This window comes from Pseudophryne corroboree, chromosome 4 (genome assembly GCF_028390025.1).
Source record: "Pseudophryne corroboree isolate aPseCor3 chromosome 4, aPseCor3.hap2, whole genome shotgun sequence".
Classification (NCBI taxonomy): domain Eukaryota; kingdom Metazoa; phylum Chordata; class Amphibia; order Anura; family Myobatrachidae; genus Pseudophryne; species Pseudophryne corroboree.
Window position 1 is genome coordinate 206,211,585 of NC_086447.1, and position 13,661 is coordinate 206,225,245.

A 13,661-nucleotide genomic window follows, 5' to 3' on the forward strand; every position below is an offset into this window, starting at 1 on the left:
TCCAGAAGCTGATTCTTGCCAAGTGGGACGGCCTGCCTCACCAGATCAGGTCTCAAATGATCTCATTGTCTCTGGAGGTCCATCTGTCACTGAGCTGGTGGCTTCAGGACCTAACGATTGAGCAGGGGTCGTCCCTTCTGGATCTCCACCTGGGTCCTTCTGACGACGGATGACAGTCTGAGAGGTTGGGGCGCGGTGTTGGAGCAACACTCCCTTCAGGGTCGGTGGACCAAGGAGGAGTCTCTCCTCCCGATAAACATTCTGGAATTGTGGGCGGAGTTCAACTCATTGCACTTGGCCCAGCATTTAATACAGAACAGACCTGTTCAAGTACAGTCGGACAACGCCACCACGGTGGCGTACATAAATCATCAAGGCGGCACTCGAAGCCGCATGGCCATGAGGGAAGTATCAAGGATTCTTCAGTGGGCGGAACGCCATCAGCCAGCCATATCGGCAGTGTTCATTCCGAGGGTCCTAAACTGGGAAGCGGACTTTCTCAGTCGTAAGGACGTACACGCCGGAGAGTGGAGCCTCCATCCAGAAGTGTTTCAACTCCTCGTGGACAGGTGGTCCAGATGTGGACCTGATGGCATCTCGACACAATCACAAGGTTCCGGTCTTCGGAGCAAGGACAAGGGATCCTCAAGCAGCGTTCGTGGATGCATGGCAATTCCATGGAACTTTCGGCTGCCGTACGTGTTGACTCCGGTGTCAGTCCTGCCCAGAGTAATAAGGAAGTACAAGCAAGAAGGAAGAATCCTACTTCTGATCGCTCCAGCGTGGCCCAGACGGCATTGGTTCTCAGACCTTCAGGGTCTCTCGATAGAGCGTCCCCTTCTACTTCCGCAGCGCCCAGATCTCCTAGTTCAGGGCCCCTGTCTATATCAGGATTTAGCCCGATTGGCTTTGACGGCGTGGCTCTTGAAGCCTCCGTCTTAAGGGCCAAAGGATTTTCTGAGGCGGTCATTCAAACCATGTTGAAGGGCCGGAAACGGACATCTGTTTGGATTTATCATAGGGTCTGGAATTCTTACTTGGCTTGGTGCGCATCTAACAATCATGTCGCTTACAAGTTTAGTACGGCCAAACATTTGGCCTTTCTACAACAAGGCCTGGATTTGGGCCTTCGTCTGGTCTCCATCAAGATTCATATTTCTGCCTTGTCGGTTTGGTTTCAGATAAAAATTGTGACTTTACCTGATGTGTATACGTTCACTCAGGGTGTGTTGCGGATCCAACCTCCCTATGTCCCGCCTGTGGCCCCTTGGGACTTGTCGGTGGTTTTGCAGGCGTTGCAAGGGTCTCCGTTTGAGCCTCTTGAATCTGCAGACCTTAAGTGGCTTTCTCTAAAGGCTGGTATACACGGGAGAGATGTGTACTGAGCGAATCGCTCAGTACACATCTCTCCCGCCGCTCAGCACAACGCGATGTGTGCTGAGCGATGCGGGGGAGGACGGGGGGCCGCTCATTTCACCCAGCGGGTGAAATGAGCAACATGCTAGATTGGCCTGCATGCAGGCTCAATCTAGCACCGGCGATAGCGATGCGTGAGGCTGCGCATCGCTGTCGCTGTGAGGGGTACACACGAGTGATCTGTGCTTAAAATCTAAGCAATCTAGTCAGATTGCTTAGATTTTAAGCATGGATCTCTCCATGAGTACCACCCTTTAAGGTATTGTTTCTGCTGGCTATTGCCTCGGCTAGACGGGTGTCGGATTTGAGTGCCCTGTCTTGTAGGTCACTGTATCTGATTTTTTGAATTGTCTTCCAAAGAACGGTCTTTGGATCTGGTACGGGCTCTCCGTATCTATGTGAAGAGAACTGCCTCCATCAGGATGTCGGATTTTATCTTTGTTCTGTTTGGTTTTCACAAACGTGGCTGGCCTGCTCACAAGCAGACCCTGGCCAGATGGATTAGAATGGTGATTGCACATGCTTATGTACAGGCTGGTCTTCCAGCACCTGCTACCATTAAGGCCCATTCTACTCGGTCGGTTGGACCTTCTTGGGCGGCCCGCCGTGGTGCGACCCTTGAACAATTGTGCAAGGCGGCTACATGTTCCTCTTCCTTTGGACGCCGGGTTCTTGTGCCCGCTACGCTGTGTCCCCTCCCATGAGGAACTGCTTTAGGACATCCCCAATGTCAATCACTGTGGAGCCCAGTGTACCCCGCAGCAGAAAACAAGATTTATGGTAAGAACTTACCGTTGTTAAAATCTCTTTCTGCGCGGTACACTGGGCTCCACATGGCGCCCACCCAGCACTTGGCGCCCACCTTGACGCACTTAGCTTCCTTGGGTTGGTATGGCATTAGCCGCTGACACTTTCTCCTGTCGTGAGAGTGTGGTGTATGTGGCTACTAACAGTTGTCGTCTCTTTTGCCTGCTACTGCATTGGACTGGTTAACAAAAACTGAGCTCCTGTGCAGGGAGGCGGGGTTATAGAGGAGGCGGCGCTAGGCATTCTGGGAACAGTCAAAGCTTTCAGCCTGTTGGTGCCTCGGATCAAGATCCTACTCTACACCCCAAAGTCAAACCCTGTGGAGCCCAGTGTACCTCGCAGAAAGAGATTTAACAACGGTAAGTTCTTACCATAGATCTCGTTATTTTGCAGTAAGCTGCACATCATTCCTATGATATACAGTCAGTCAGAGGCTGTCTCTGTCCGTGTATTGAGGTCAGTCACAGATCTCTCACACATATTGTATAACAGTGGGTGCTCATAGGTTGTCATTGTCTCATGTGGGAAAGCCAGTAACAGGTTACTGTCACGCGTGTTGTATGACTGATGATATTCAGAGTCTCATGTAGAGAGGCCAGTATTACACTTATTGCATTTACTTATTGACATATCTTTATATAGTGATAGCATATTTGGTGGCACTTTATAGTGGGGAACTAATCAGTAGTAAAACAAGACTGGGCAATAACAGGGAGACGTTCCAATGAATGAAAATAACGTGACATACAGTATGCCATTAGCTGTACTTGCAGTTCTCTCTTGTAGTTCGGTCTCAAAGTCCTGTATGCGTCTTGTGGCAGCTTTGTATCTATACAAACACCCTCACCCACTATTTCTCTGATTTCTTCCTGCAGTCTATAATATTCGAAGAGGTCGACATAACTGATGCCAGCGTTGCTGAGTCAAGCACCAAGAATCTAAACAACAGCTTCACAGTAAGTACCCCAGCCTGTATGACACTGCTACATCAGTAGTTTGCTGTAGGTGTGCGCCTACTATAGTATGTTTATGTAGTCCGTTGTTCACTGTTTATACATCTCCCACCAAAGGTCTAATGCGGTGACATCATTATGGTCACATGAAGGTGGCGATTTGCTTGAGATCGTCTAGTGCACAGGTTCTCAAACTCGGTCCTCATTACCCCACACGGTGCATGTTTTGCAGGTCTCCTCACAGAATCACAAGTGAGATAATTAGCTCCACCTGTGGACCTTTTAAACTGTGTCAGTGAGTAATTAATACACCTGTGCACTTGCTGGGTTACCTGCAAAACATGCACTGTGTGGGGTCCTGAGGACCGAGTTTGAGAACCTATGGTCTAGTGGTAACTTAGGGTACTGCTTCCTCAGTATACAGGTACAGCTGGGTATACTGATCCACGCCTACTCTGCACACCTTCTGCCTTTGCCAGTATAATGATCAATTTGGGTCAGTTGTTGGTACTTTAAGTCACTTTACTTCTGATCTGAATCTGTGTTTTCTCTCCTCACTTCATTTATTAGACGGGTTCTGGATATTAAACAGCTAATGCATGAAAATATACAAGGATTAAAAGCAAAGTGCCTATGTAGTAATATTCCCATCAGAAGCAAGGCTTGTGTGCACACACATCTGTGTGTCTGCTGCCGACAGGTGAATAAGGAGAGACAAGCTCACATACAGAACACAGGGATGGGGTAAATAGAACATGCAGTACTGTCCACCTTCCCTGTTTCATCAGGCACAGCGTGCCTTGTATCCATAGCCAGATTAAGGGGGGGTCACAAGGCATACTGTACCCCGGGCCCCCCTTTGTTAGGGGGCCCCCAAGCAAGAGCACACCAACATCGCTAGCTTTCCTTCTTATGCTGTAGCAGAACCAGACAGCCAGAATGCGAGCTGGGCAGCATGCATTGCAGGCAGAGTATCAGGTTTTATGAGCTACCGATTGAGCTTACCGACCAGAGGAGTGATAGGAGGGTGGAGAGAGCTGTAAGTGACATGGGGATCCCAGCTTCTCCTCTTCCCTGACTCCTAGTCCTGTACCAGTGTGTAAGTAGTACAGAAGCTGCTGCTGCTATTCTTGCATGTGACAGGATAAATTATAGATTTGTTTTCTGTGTGTATTATATGGTTGTTTAAGTTATCTTTGTTTCACTACAAGAACATGTAATAAAATAGTTGTCATTCAATTAGGTGGAGCTATAAACAGTAACCAGGCATTATTAAACTATTAGTTTAAATCTAATATACACCATCAGGTTAAATTTAATATACACAATCCATACATCCTAACATGATCCTGTCCTGGAGGGATAACATGCTGTCTTAAGTTATGATTGCAATCACCTGTGTTGAAATTCCTTTCTTATCTATTAAATAGTTCAACACAGGTGACACCAATCATATATTAAGAGGGAGAGGGAAGCACAGATAGAAAGCATTTTGTCCCTCCTGGAATGGGTCATGTTGGGGGTATGCACAATCTAAAATACACTTCCCAGTCTTCCACCGGGGGCCCCCTTGTCTTTAGTGCCCCGGCACCCCCAAGGCTTAATCCGTCCCTGCTTGTATCGGCATCCCTCCATACAGTACAGTGATCTCTGTGATCATCCATGACAGTCGGAGCAGGGGTGAGGTGGTTACTCGTGTGTACATAGCCTTGGGCAATACATGTAAACTTTATGTCATCTAAACACTTGTGATTTTTCTGCATAACTAAAGGTTAATCCCGTAACAGTAAGGGAGTGGCTTTATTGCTATGGTTAATGCTTGTCAGCGCACACCTCCTGTATCGTTCTGCATGCGGTTACCAGAGCAGCGCTCCACAGGGCAGGATGTGGGTTAATAGCCGATCTGTCACAATTATAGCAGGGCATTCTCTGCATGCTTGTGTCAGTACATGTCACACTAGTTGCAGTGACAATAAGAACTCAATTGAAATGGGAGTCACAACTGAAAACAAGGTATACATATCAGGAATATGAAGTGCTATTGTACGTGTCTTTTCCAACCTACATTGATGAAGCATAGTGTCCAGGTTTTCATTAGTAGTCTTCCCTGACTATAAGGTGTGGTCCTTATGAACATTGCAAAAAGCTGCCAGGATCCGAATTAAGGGGGTAATTCAGTGTTGATCGTAGATGTGCTAATTAGCACATCTACGATCATTTACTCTGACATGTGTGGGGGGGCGCCCCGCATGTTTATGCCTTACCCCCCTGCACAAATACAAAAGCATCGCACAGCGGCTTTTGTACTTGACAAGTAGTTCCATACCTGCGCAGCTCCTGTGCGCTGGCAGGGAGCTACTTGTCGCATCCCGGGTCGCAGCGGCTGTGTGTGTGACGTCACACAGCTGCCGCCCCCCGCACCGTCCGGGCATGCCTGCGTTGCCCGGACCGCGCCCCAAAAACGACGGCCAAACGCCACCGGCCCGCCCAACGAACGCCTCTGCCTGTCAATCAGGCAGAGGCGATCGCTGGGCTGAGACGCTGATAGCATCTCTTGCATGTACATGCGCACTGCGGCGCATGTGCAGTTCAGACCTGATCGCCCGCTGTGCAAAAATGCACAGCAGCGATAAGGTCTGAATTAGCGCCTTGACGTCACACGCAGCCACTGCGACCCGGGATGCGACAAGTAGCTCCCAGCCAGCGCGAGGAGCTGCGCAGGGAGGGAGCTACTTGTCAAGTACAAAAGCATCGCCGCTGTGCGATGCTTTTGTACTTGTGCGAGGGGCAGTGGGGGGGGGGGAGGGCCTGACATGCGGGGCGGACTAGCCCTGTGCTGGGCATCCCCCCGCATGTCTGCGTGACTGATCGTAGCTGTGCTAAATTTTGCACATTTACAATCAACTCTGAATTACCCCTTAGGTGCATTATCAGTGTGAAGAGAGGAGCAATTAGGGGAGCCCGTGTGGGTGGGTGGCTGGGTGCCCTTGCCATCCTGCCCCTCATTGTCTCAGTGACAGGGCGGTTGCCATCACTGTATCTGCTGTTCCATACCCTCCAACATTTTACACATGAAAACTGGTACAAATTAGGAAAGTGGGCGTGGCTATGGGTAAATGGGGCTTGGCCACGCCCCCTTTCCTATACTTTCAGTGTTAATTTGGAGAGTCAGAAATCGGTACAAAGCCCTTTTTGGCAGGTACAGACCATAAAAAAAAGGTACAGTTGGAGGGTATGCTGTGCCCGCCTCTTAAAGCCTGCTTAGGAAATGTCACATTATACGTTGTATTAGGGGACATCAGTCGGAGGAAGTATAAGCGTCATCACAATCACACATATACCATATGTTAAATAATTTGTCCTTATGTATTTGTCTGTAATAACTGTTCTCTGTGGATATGGTTTGTACTGACAGGAGGGTAGCTTTTATTTTAAGTAGTTCCCTTTGTATTTACTACTTGAATGTTACTTCATCTTTATTGACTGCAAGCTGTGTTGGTCAGCTATAATTGTGCATCAGGGTCATTCCTGTAAGGGAAGTGTGCTGTCACACAGGACCACAACTATTACACAACATAGCTTAGTGTTGCTTGTTCTACATTTGGTACATTTCCTAGTCTGTATATAGGGCTTAGGGAAGCTATGTAACTATAGTAACATTCTGTAAATAAAAGGAGGTTCAGTATAGGGGTGTTCTTTTAAACAGAACACTTTGTGTTTTCCGTCTCTTTTTCTAATAACTTTATTTAAATTATATGTTGCTTTAATAATGCCAAGCTAGCAATACAGTACAATGCCAGATGAGCATTAACACCAGCCCTACACCCACACATAGACTGGGAGCTTAATGAAGCAGATTATACTAGAACTACTGCAGCACTCATGACCTGGTAATGGAGGACATGCAGTATATCATTCAGTATAGCCTTTATCGCATTCATCTTTTTATTTGTGAGATCTAGGTTAGTATCTGCTGTCTAGAACCTCCTCCTCTATGTACAGTTTGGTAGAGGTTTTTTTGTTCACCTCACTTCTTATCAAACATCCGACATCCACTGCTACATCCTTTTATATTTACTGTGTGTAGATGATACCTTTTGTTCACACAATGCCACAAAGCAGTGTGGCAGTACAGTCAGGCCCGGTGACAGAAGGGGTCAAAGGGGACACCTGTACCGGTCCCCGGCGTTGTGAGGGGTCACAAGGTGCTGGGTGGTAGGTATTGCTGCGGGCTGCGGCGGTGCGGCTACTATCATGGAATTGAGCTGGCAGGGCTGATTGGTGGATGGCAGCATTGGCTGGTAGCGATGACAGTACTGATTGGTGCTTGGTGGCGCTGGTTGGCTGGCAGCGAAGGTTACGATGCTTGGCTGATGTTATTGTTGTTTCGTTCCTCTCCTGGCTCCTCCCACCCCCGTTTTCTGCTGCTGCCCGCAGGCTCCTGGGTCTCGCTGTCCCTGGGATGTTCCGGTCTCCAACATGGAAAACAAGCGAGTGGAGGTTCCCGATGGGGTGTTGGACGATCTGTGCAGGTGGTCATTAAGTACATTGGTGGTCATTCCGAGTTGTTCGCTTGCTAGCAGTTTTTAGCAGAAGTGCGAACGAAAATATCGCAGAGCGGCTACAAAATAATTCTGTGCAGTTTGATTAGCTTCAGACCTACTCAGCGCTTGCGATCACTTCAGACTGTTCAGTTCCTGTTTTGATGTCACAAACACGCCCTGCGTTCGCCCAGCCACGCCTGCGTTTTTCCTGGCATGCCTGCATTTTTCGGAACACTCCCTGAAAACGGTCAGTTGACACCCAGAAACGTCCTCTTCCTGTCAATCACTCTGCGGCCAGCAGTGCGACTGAAAAGCTATGCTAGACCTTGTGTGAAACGACATAGTTCGTTGTAATAGTACAACGCGCGTGCGCATTGCGCCGCATGCGCAGAAGTGCTGTTTTTTTTGCCTGATCGCTGCGCAGCGAACGAAAGCAGCTAGCGATCAACTCGGAATGACCCCCATTATCGATAGATGCATTTACTAGTCTCAGCATACCCAGACATCCTGCTGGCACTTGTAGTTGTACAGCTGAGGAGCCAGGGACTTGATGCATATCTGTTAGTGTCAGGGCTGTGATATGTAAATGTCACACAATGGGCTGCCACTTGTGCAGAGTTAAATGACCTTTCACTTTTATGTAGCAAAATAACAGTAGTGGGCGCCGTTGTGCCCATGTACACATATCATCTGGGCCGCAGGGGGCTTTGTGTATACTTAAACTAATAACACACCAGCTGCATTATTACAAAATCTCATTTACCGCTAATGTCCCACGAGGTGGTGAGAGTAGACTGTGTAGTATGGCTCTGTATGCATGGACTTACCAGCAATGGTAAATGTGAATATGGAAAGCTGAGTGAGTGCTTCTGGTGGTTATAATAAAGGTCATTGGTCTCTCTTGGACATTTGTTTTGAACATTTATATTTTTTTCTTATTACTAATATATGCATCAGACATGTTCTACTCTGCTCCTGTCCCAGCAGAAGTGTGTAATTGCTCAGCTGGGTGGGGGCCCCAGAGATATCAGTGTACCGGGCCCCAAGATTTCTGTTGCCTTCCCTGAGTTCATTTACAGGTTGAAGCTGCTGTGTACACTTTAGGATATTCAGTTTATCAGCACTCATTTTGGGAGAGTTGTTAGCAAACTAACAAAGTTAGCAATTGGGTAAAACCATGTGCACTGCAGGAGAGGCAGATATAACATGTGCAGAGAGAGTTAGATTTGGGTGGGTTATATTGTTTCTGTGCAGAGTAAATACTGGCTGCTTTATTTTTACACTACAATTTAGATTTCAGCTTGAATACACCCCACCCAAATCTAAATCTGTGCACGTTACATCTGCCACACCTGCAGTGCAACATAGTGTGTTTTTTTGGTTTGCTACCAACTCTGAATAACTTCCTCAGTTAGGAGCAAATCAAAACAAGGAGTAAACAAACCAACTGTGCAAATGCATTTCATTTTTTTGCGTGCAGGTAAAATACTTGCTGCTTTTACATGTAGCCAATAAATACTGGGCAGCTTTGTTTTACACTAAAATGTAGAATTAGGCTTAGGACACCTCCTTCCCAAATCTAAAGCTAAATGTCCAAGCACTGGAACCCAGGCAGGCCTTGAAAAAGAGCCTTGTAATAGCTTGAAAGGCACCGATATCCTGGGTTCCGTGGCTTTGGACATTCCAGCTAACACCCGGTGACCTTCTGTGTAAACACACTTGGTGTCTGATCAGCCAAGTATATCCAGAAGTACCTTGCTCAGCATACCACCATCGGCACCAAACTTTCCTATAGGGTTTGATCCAGACTATTTTATTCTATTTTATCACTAGAGACATTGGAGATCTTTTATGCGTTATTTGTTGCCAATTCTTCTGTCTCATGTATATTTATCTTGTATGTATGTATTTTGATGGGATCAGTATGTAAACCTAGTAGTAAACCTAACACCCCCCCCCCCCCACCCCCTTTACCTCTTCAGCGGCGTGGTGTCTGGACGTTCGGCAACCCGGCAGTCAGGATTCCGACGCTGGGATGTCAACAGTGTTGGGATTCCTGTGTCGGTAATCTGACTGCCGGGACCCCGACAGGCGGGATCCTGACTGCATACCATTTTTATTTAATAAATTTGTCTTTATTTATATTAGATATTTGTCATCCGCGTATATTATAAGGTATTATAAACACAGAACACACTTAGAGCCACAGGTCCACACATCATCTTCTCTTTGCAATTGTTGCCAGTATGCTGCTTTAGGGGTGTATTCAATTTTAGTCGGAACTGCCGTCTAGTCGGAAAGACGGGAGTTTCCGACTATTTTAGGTCGAATCATGATTCGACCTGTTCAATTGGGCTGACGTTTTTCCGACTTGCTGGAAAACACGTAGATCGTCGGATTAGCCACGGATCCACGTGTTTTGTTGGATTTGCGGCCAATTCCAACAGGTTTTTGGTCCGTTTTCGACAATGTCAATCCGACTTTAAAAAAAGTTGGATTGACATTGTCGGAAACAGCCAAAACCTGTCAGATTTGGCCTCAAATTGAATACTGAACTGTCGTATCCTTTCCATCGGAAAGGATCCAACATCAATTGAATAGAACATTTAAGGGGGAATTCAAATGTTTGAGAAGTCAGTTTGCTGTTTTTTCCTATCTAATAGACAGGAAAAAATAGACACCCAAACGACTTTTCAAACATTTGAATTCCCCCCTTAATGTGTTTTTAACTTATTCCTAAATTTTTTCCCCTCTGTTGTCTAAATGAGCCATCAAAATCATTTGCACTGTAACACTGCATTATTGTGAAGCAGTGCTGGACAACACATGGCCTAGGGTCTGCACTCTTGTGGCTGAGTTGTGGGTTTCCTTCCCAGTAGTCTGTTCCTCTATACACAGATTGTGTGTCATGGTAATGTATGTCTGGATGGTGGTTCCTTTCAGCTCTTTGCAAACATATATTTTGTGACTTTGGAGCATAAGACATTGCTATCTATACATCGCCATGTTATGCTATTGTGTAATGTGGGCCTTACCTCTAACCGTCAGTTCCCAGATCACACAATGCATATCTGCGGAATCAGAATATCTGCAATTTCACAGGGGATTGGCAAACTCCTACATGGTAACATTTCCAGACTTGTCTATTCCAACCATTTGTTTGGTCAGAATCAGCGAATCAAGGATTTCCAACATGTTGGTTTTGCTGATGGCTCGACCCAGTCATTGGCAATAGAGGAAATTGCCTAAAGCAATTGCAGATGTATGGTTCTCATTTGAGTCCTAGTGTGCTGAAAATATGAAGTAGCCAAACGCTGGAGGTGTTTGTTGCTGATAATAAAGTATGACTAGAACAAATACAATGCTTTATTATAAGTTCTCTCTCTCTCTCTCTCTCTCTCTCTCTCTCTCTCTCTCTCTCTCTCTCTCTCTACAGGGCTGTACTACATACAATAGGCCAAAAACTTTGTCTCTCTTCATTTACATGTAATATTAACTAATGTGTTTTGACTCCTAACAACCAATTAGACATTGCGAATTATTGTGTCCTAGGTAAAGCACATATCTATAGTGGGTTGTAGAATATTGGTATTATTTAAGGCCTGTTATAAACTGTATTATATTTATATCAATTGTCCCATTTACATGAAGCACCCCAATGACACATCACATATCCCTGTCTTATCCTACTGATGCCTACGCACACTGCCATATCAGGCAATATACCAGCTCTGCTGGTCATGTCGCTAAGGCTGGGTACACACTTGGTGATATGCACCCGATATATCGTCCGATCCGGGTGGATCAGACGAAATATCGTTTACATCGCCTGATCTGGTGGATCCGGCGTAGACAGCGCACTCCCACGGGTCGTTAATCAGGTACAATATCTTTTAGTTTTCAACTTTAAATCTGAAGATATTGTACAAGACAGCATGCACCTGAATCTGGGTTCATGTGTCACTGACGAGAAGCAAACGAGTGTGTATAAATGATTTCGTTTGCAGGGGGGGATCTTGTCGGCAAGTGTGTACACAGCCTAAATGTGACCTGAAGATGACCATTACTGTCAGATGTGGATGTGATCCAGCTATTTCTCATCCAGTTTGGGTGTGTGCAGTGTGTGGTGTAAATGAGGAGAAAGAAGTACTGACTTTATAAATCTCAGTCTCTCCTTCGTTCACCTTTCAGAAACCATACAGATAACGCCTCTGTGTATTTGTTTTGGCCTTCCTTCCACATAGTTATACCTTTTTGTACTGCTCAGAGTTGATTGTAAATTCCAGCGTAAGGTTATTTCTCTTACATCCTAGAGGATACTGGAGGATACTTTAGTACCATTGGACCGCACTGTCTGGAAGACAGGCAGGTGGGAGCCCGGTTATGTTCTTTCAGTCACATTTAGGCAACATCTTGCCAGGATCCCTGGATGAAAAACCTTATCACCCAGGGATACAGACTGGAGTTCAGGAATTTGCACCTCACAGATTCTTCAAATCAGGCTTACCAGCTTCTCCAGAAGCAAGTATGACTTTACAGGCAGCCATTCAAAAACTGGTACAGACTCAAGTCATTGTCCCAGTTCCACTTCAACTACAAACAAGGGTTATTACTCCAGCCTGTTTGTGGTTCCGAAACCGGACGGTTCGGTAAGGCCCATTTTAAACCTCAGATCTCTGAACCTGTACTTGCGGGTGTTCAGGTTCAAGATGGAGTCTCTGAAAGCGGTGATCTCAGGTCTGGAGGAAGGAGAATTTCTGGTGTCTCTGGACATCAAGGATACGTACCTTCATATTCCGATTTGGCCGCCTCATCAAGCATATCTAAGGTTTGCACTACAGGACTGTCACTACCAGTTCCAGGCCCTGCCATTTAGCCTCTCCACGGCACCGAGGGTAATTACCAAGGTATTGGCAGAGATAATGTTTCTCCTCTGCAAGCAGGAAGTGAACGTAATACCGTACCTGGACGACCTGCTGATAACAGCACCATCCAGGGACAGGTTATTGGACAACTTTGTCCTCTCAACCCAACCGATCACGGGTGGATTCTGAACCTACCAAAATCCCACCTGGAACCAACACGGAGGCTTCCGTTCCTGGGGATGATACTGGATACGGAGGAACAGAGGGTATTTCTTACGTTGGAAAAGGCATTGGTAATCCAGTCGATGGTTCAGGGTGTCCTAGAGCCAACCCGGATATCAGTGCATCAATGTATTCGCCTTCTGGGGAGGATGGTCGCCTCTTATGAGGCTCTGAGGTACGGAAAGTTTCATGCGAGGCCCTTCCAGCTGGATCTGTTGGACAAATGGTCCGGATCGCATCTTCACATGCACCAGAGGATACGTATGTCGCCAAAAGCCAGGATTTCTCTTCTGTGATGGCTTCAGATTTCTCACCTGACCGAGGGTCGAAGGTTCGGTATCCGGACTCCAGATCGACAGCACAAAGGTCGACACACCTTAGGTCGACGCCAATTTGTCGACACACCTTAGGTCGACATGGACAAAATGTCGACATGGAAAAGGGTCGACATGAGTTTTTCACGGTTTTTTTTCTCTTTTTTTTGAACCTTTTCATACTTAACGATCCACGTGGACTACGATTGTAACGGTAAAGTGTGCCGAGTGAAGCGAAGGCACCATGCCCGAAGCATGGCGAGCGAAGCGAGCCATGCGAGGGGACGCGGTGCACTAATTGGGGTTCCCGGTCACTCTACGAAGAAAACGACACCAAAAAAACATAAAAAACTCATGTCGACCTTTTTCCATGTCGACCTTGTTCCTGTCGACATTTTGTCCATGTCGACCTAAGGTGTATCGACCAATTGGCGTCGACCTAAGGTGTGTCGACCTTTGTGCTGTCGACCCTCAGTCCCAGACCCGAAGGTTCGGGATTCAAACTTGGATTCTGCTGAACACAGACGCAAGCCTCAGAGG

The 13,661-nt window shown here is 46.7% G+C and overlaps 1 protein-coding gene across 5 annotated transcripts in view; it reads left to right on the top strand.

Annotated features, from left to right (window-relative positions):
• DGKD (diacylglycerol kinase delta) overlaps positions 1–13,661 on the top strand; it is a 222,413-nt gene that overhangs the window by 109,380 nt on the left and 99,372 nt on the right. For all 5 annotated transcript variants that reach the window (XM_063915850.1, XM_063915849.1, XM_063915848.1 and 2 more), the window contains one exon: positions 3,099–3,179. In XM_063915850.1, the coding sequence (XP_063771920.1) occupies positions 3,099–3,179 (81 nt within the window). The remainder of the gene's footprint in view (positions 1–3,098; positions 3,180–13,661) is intronic.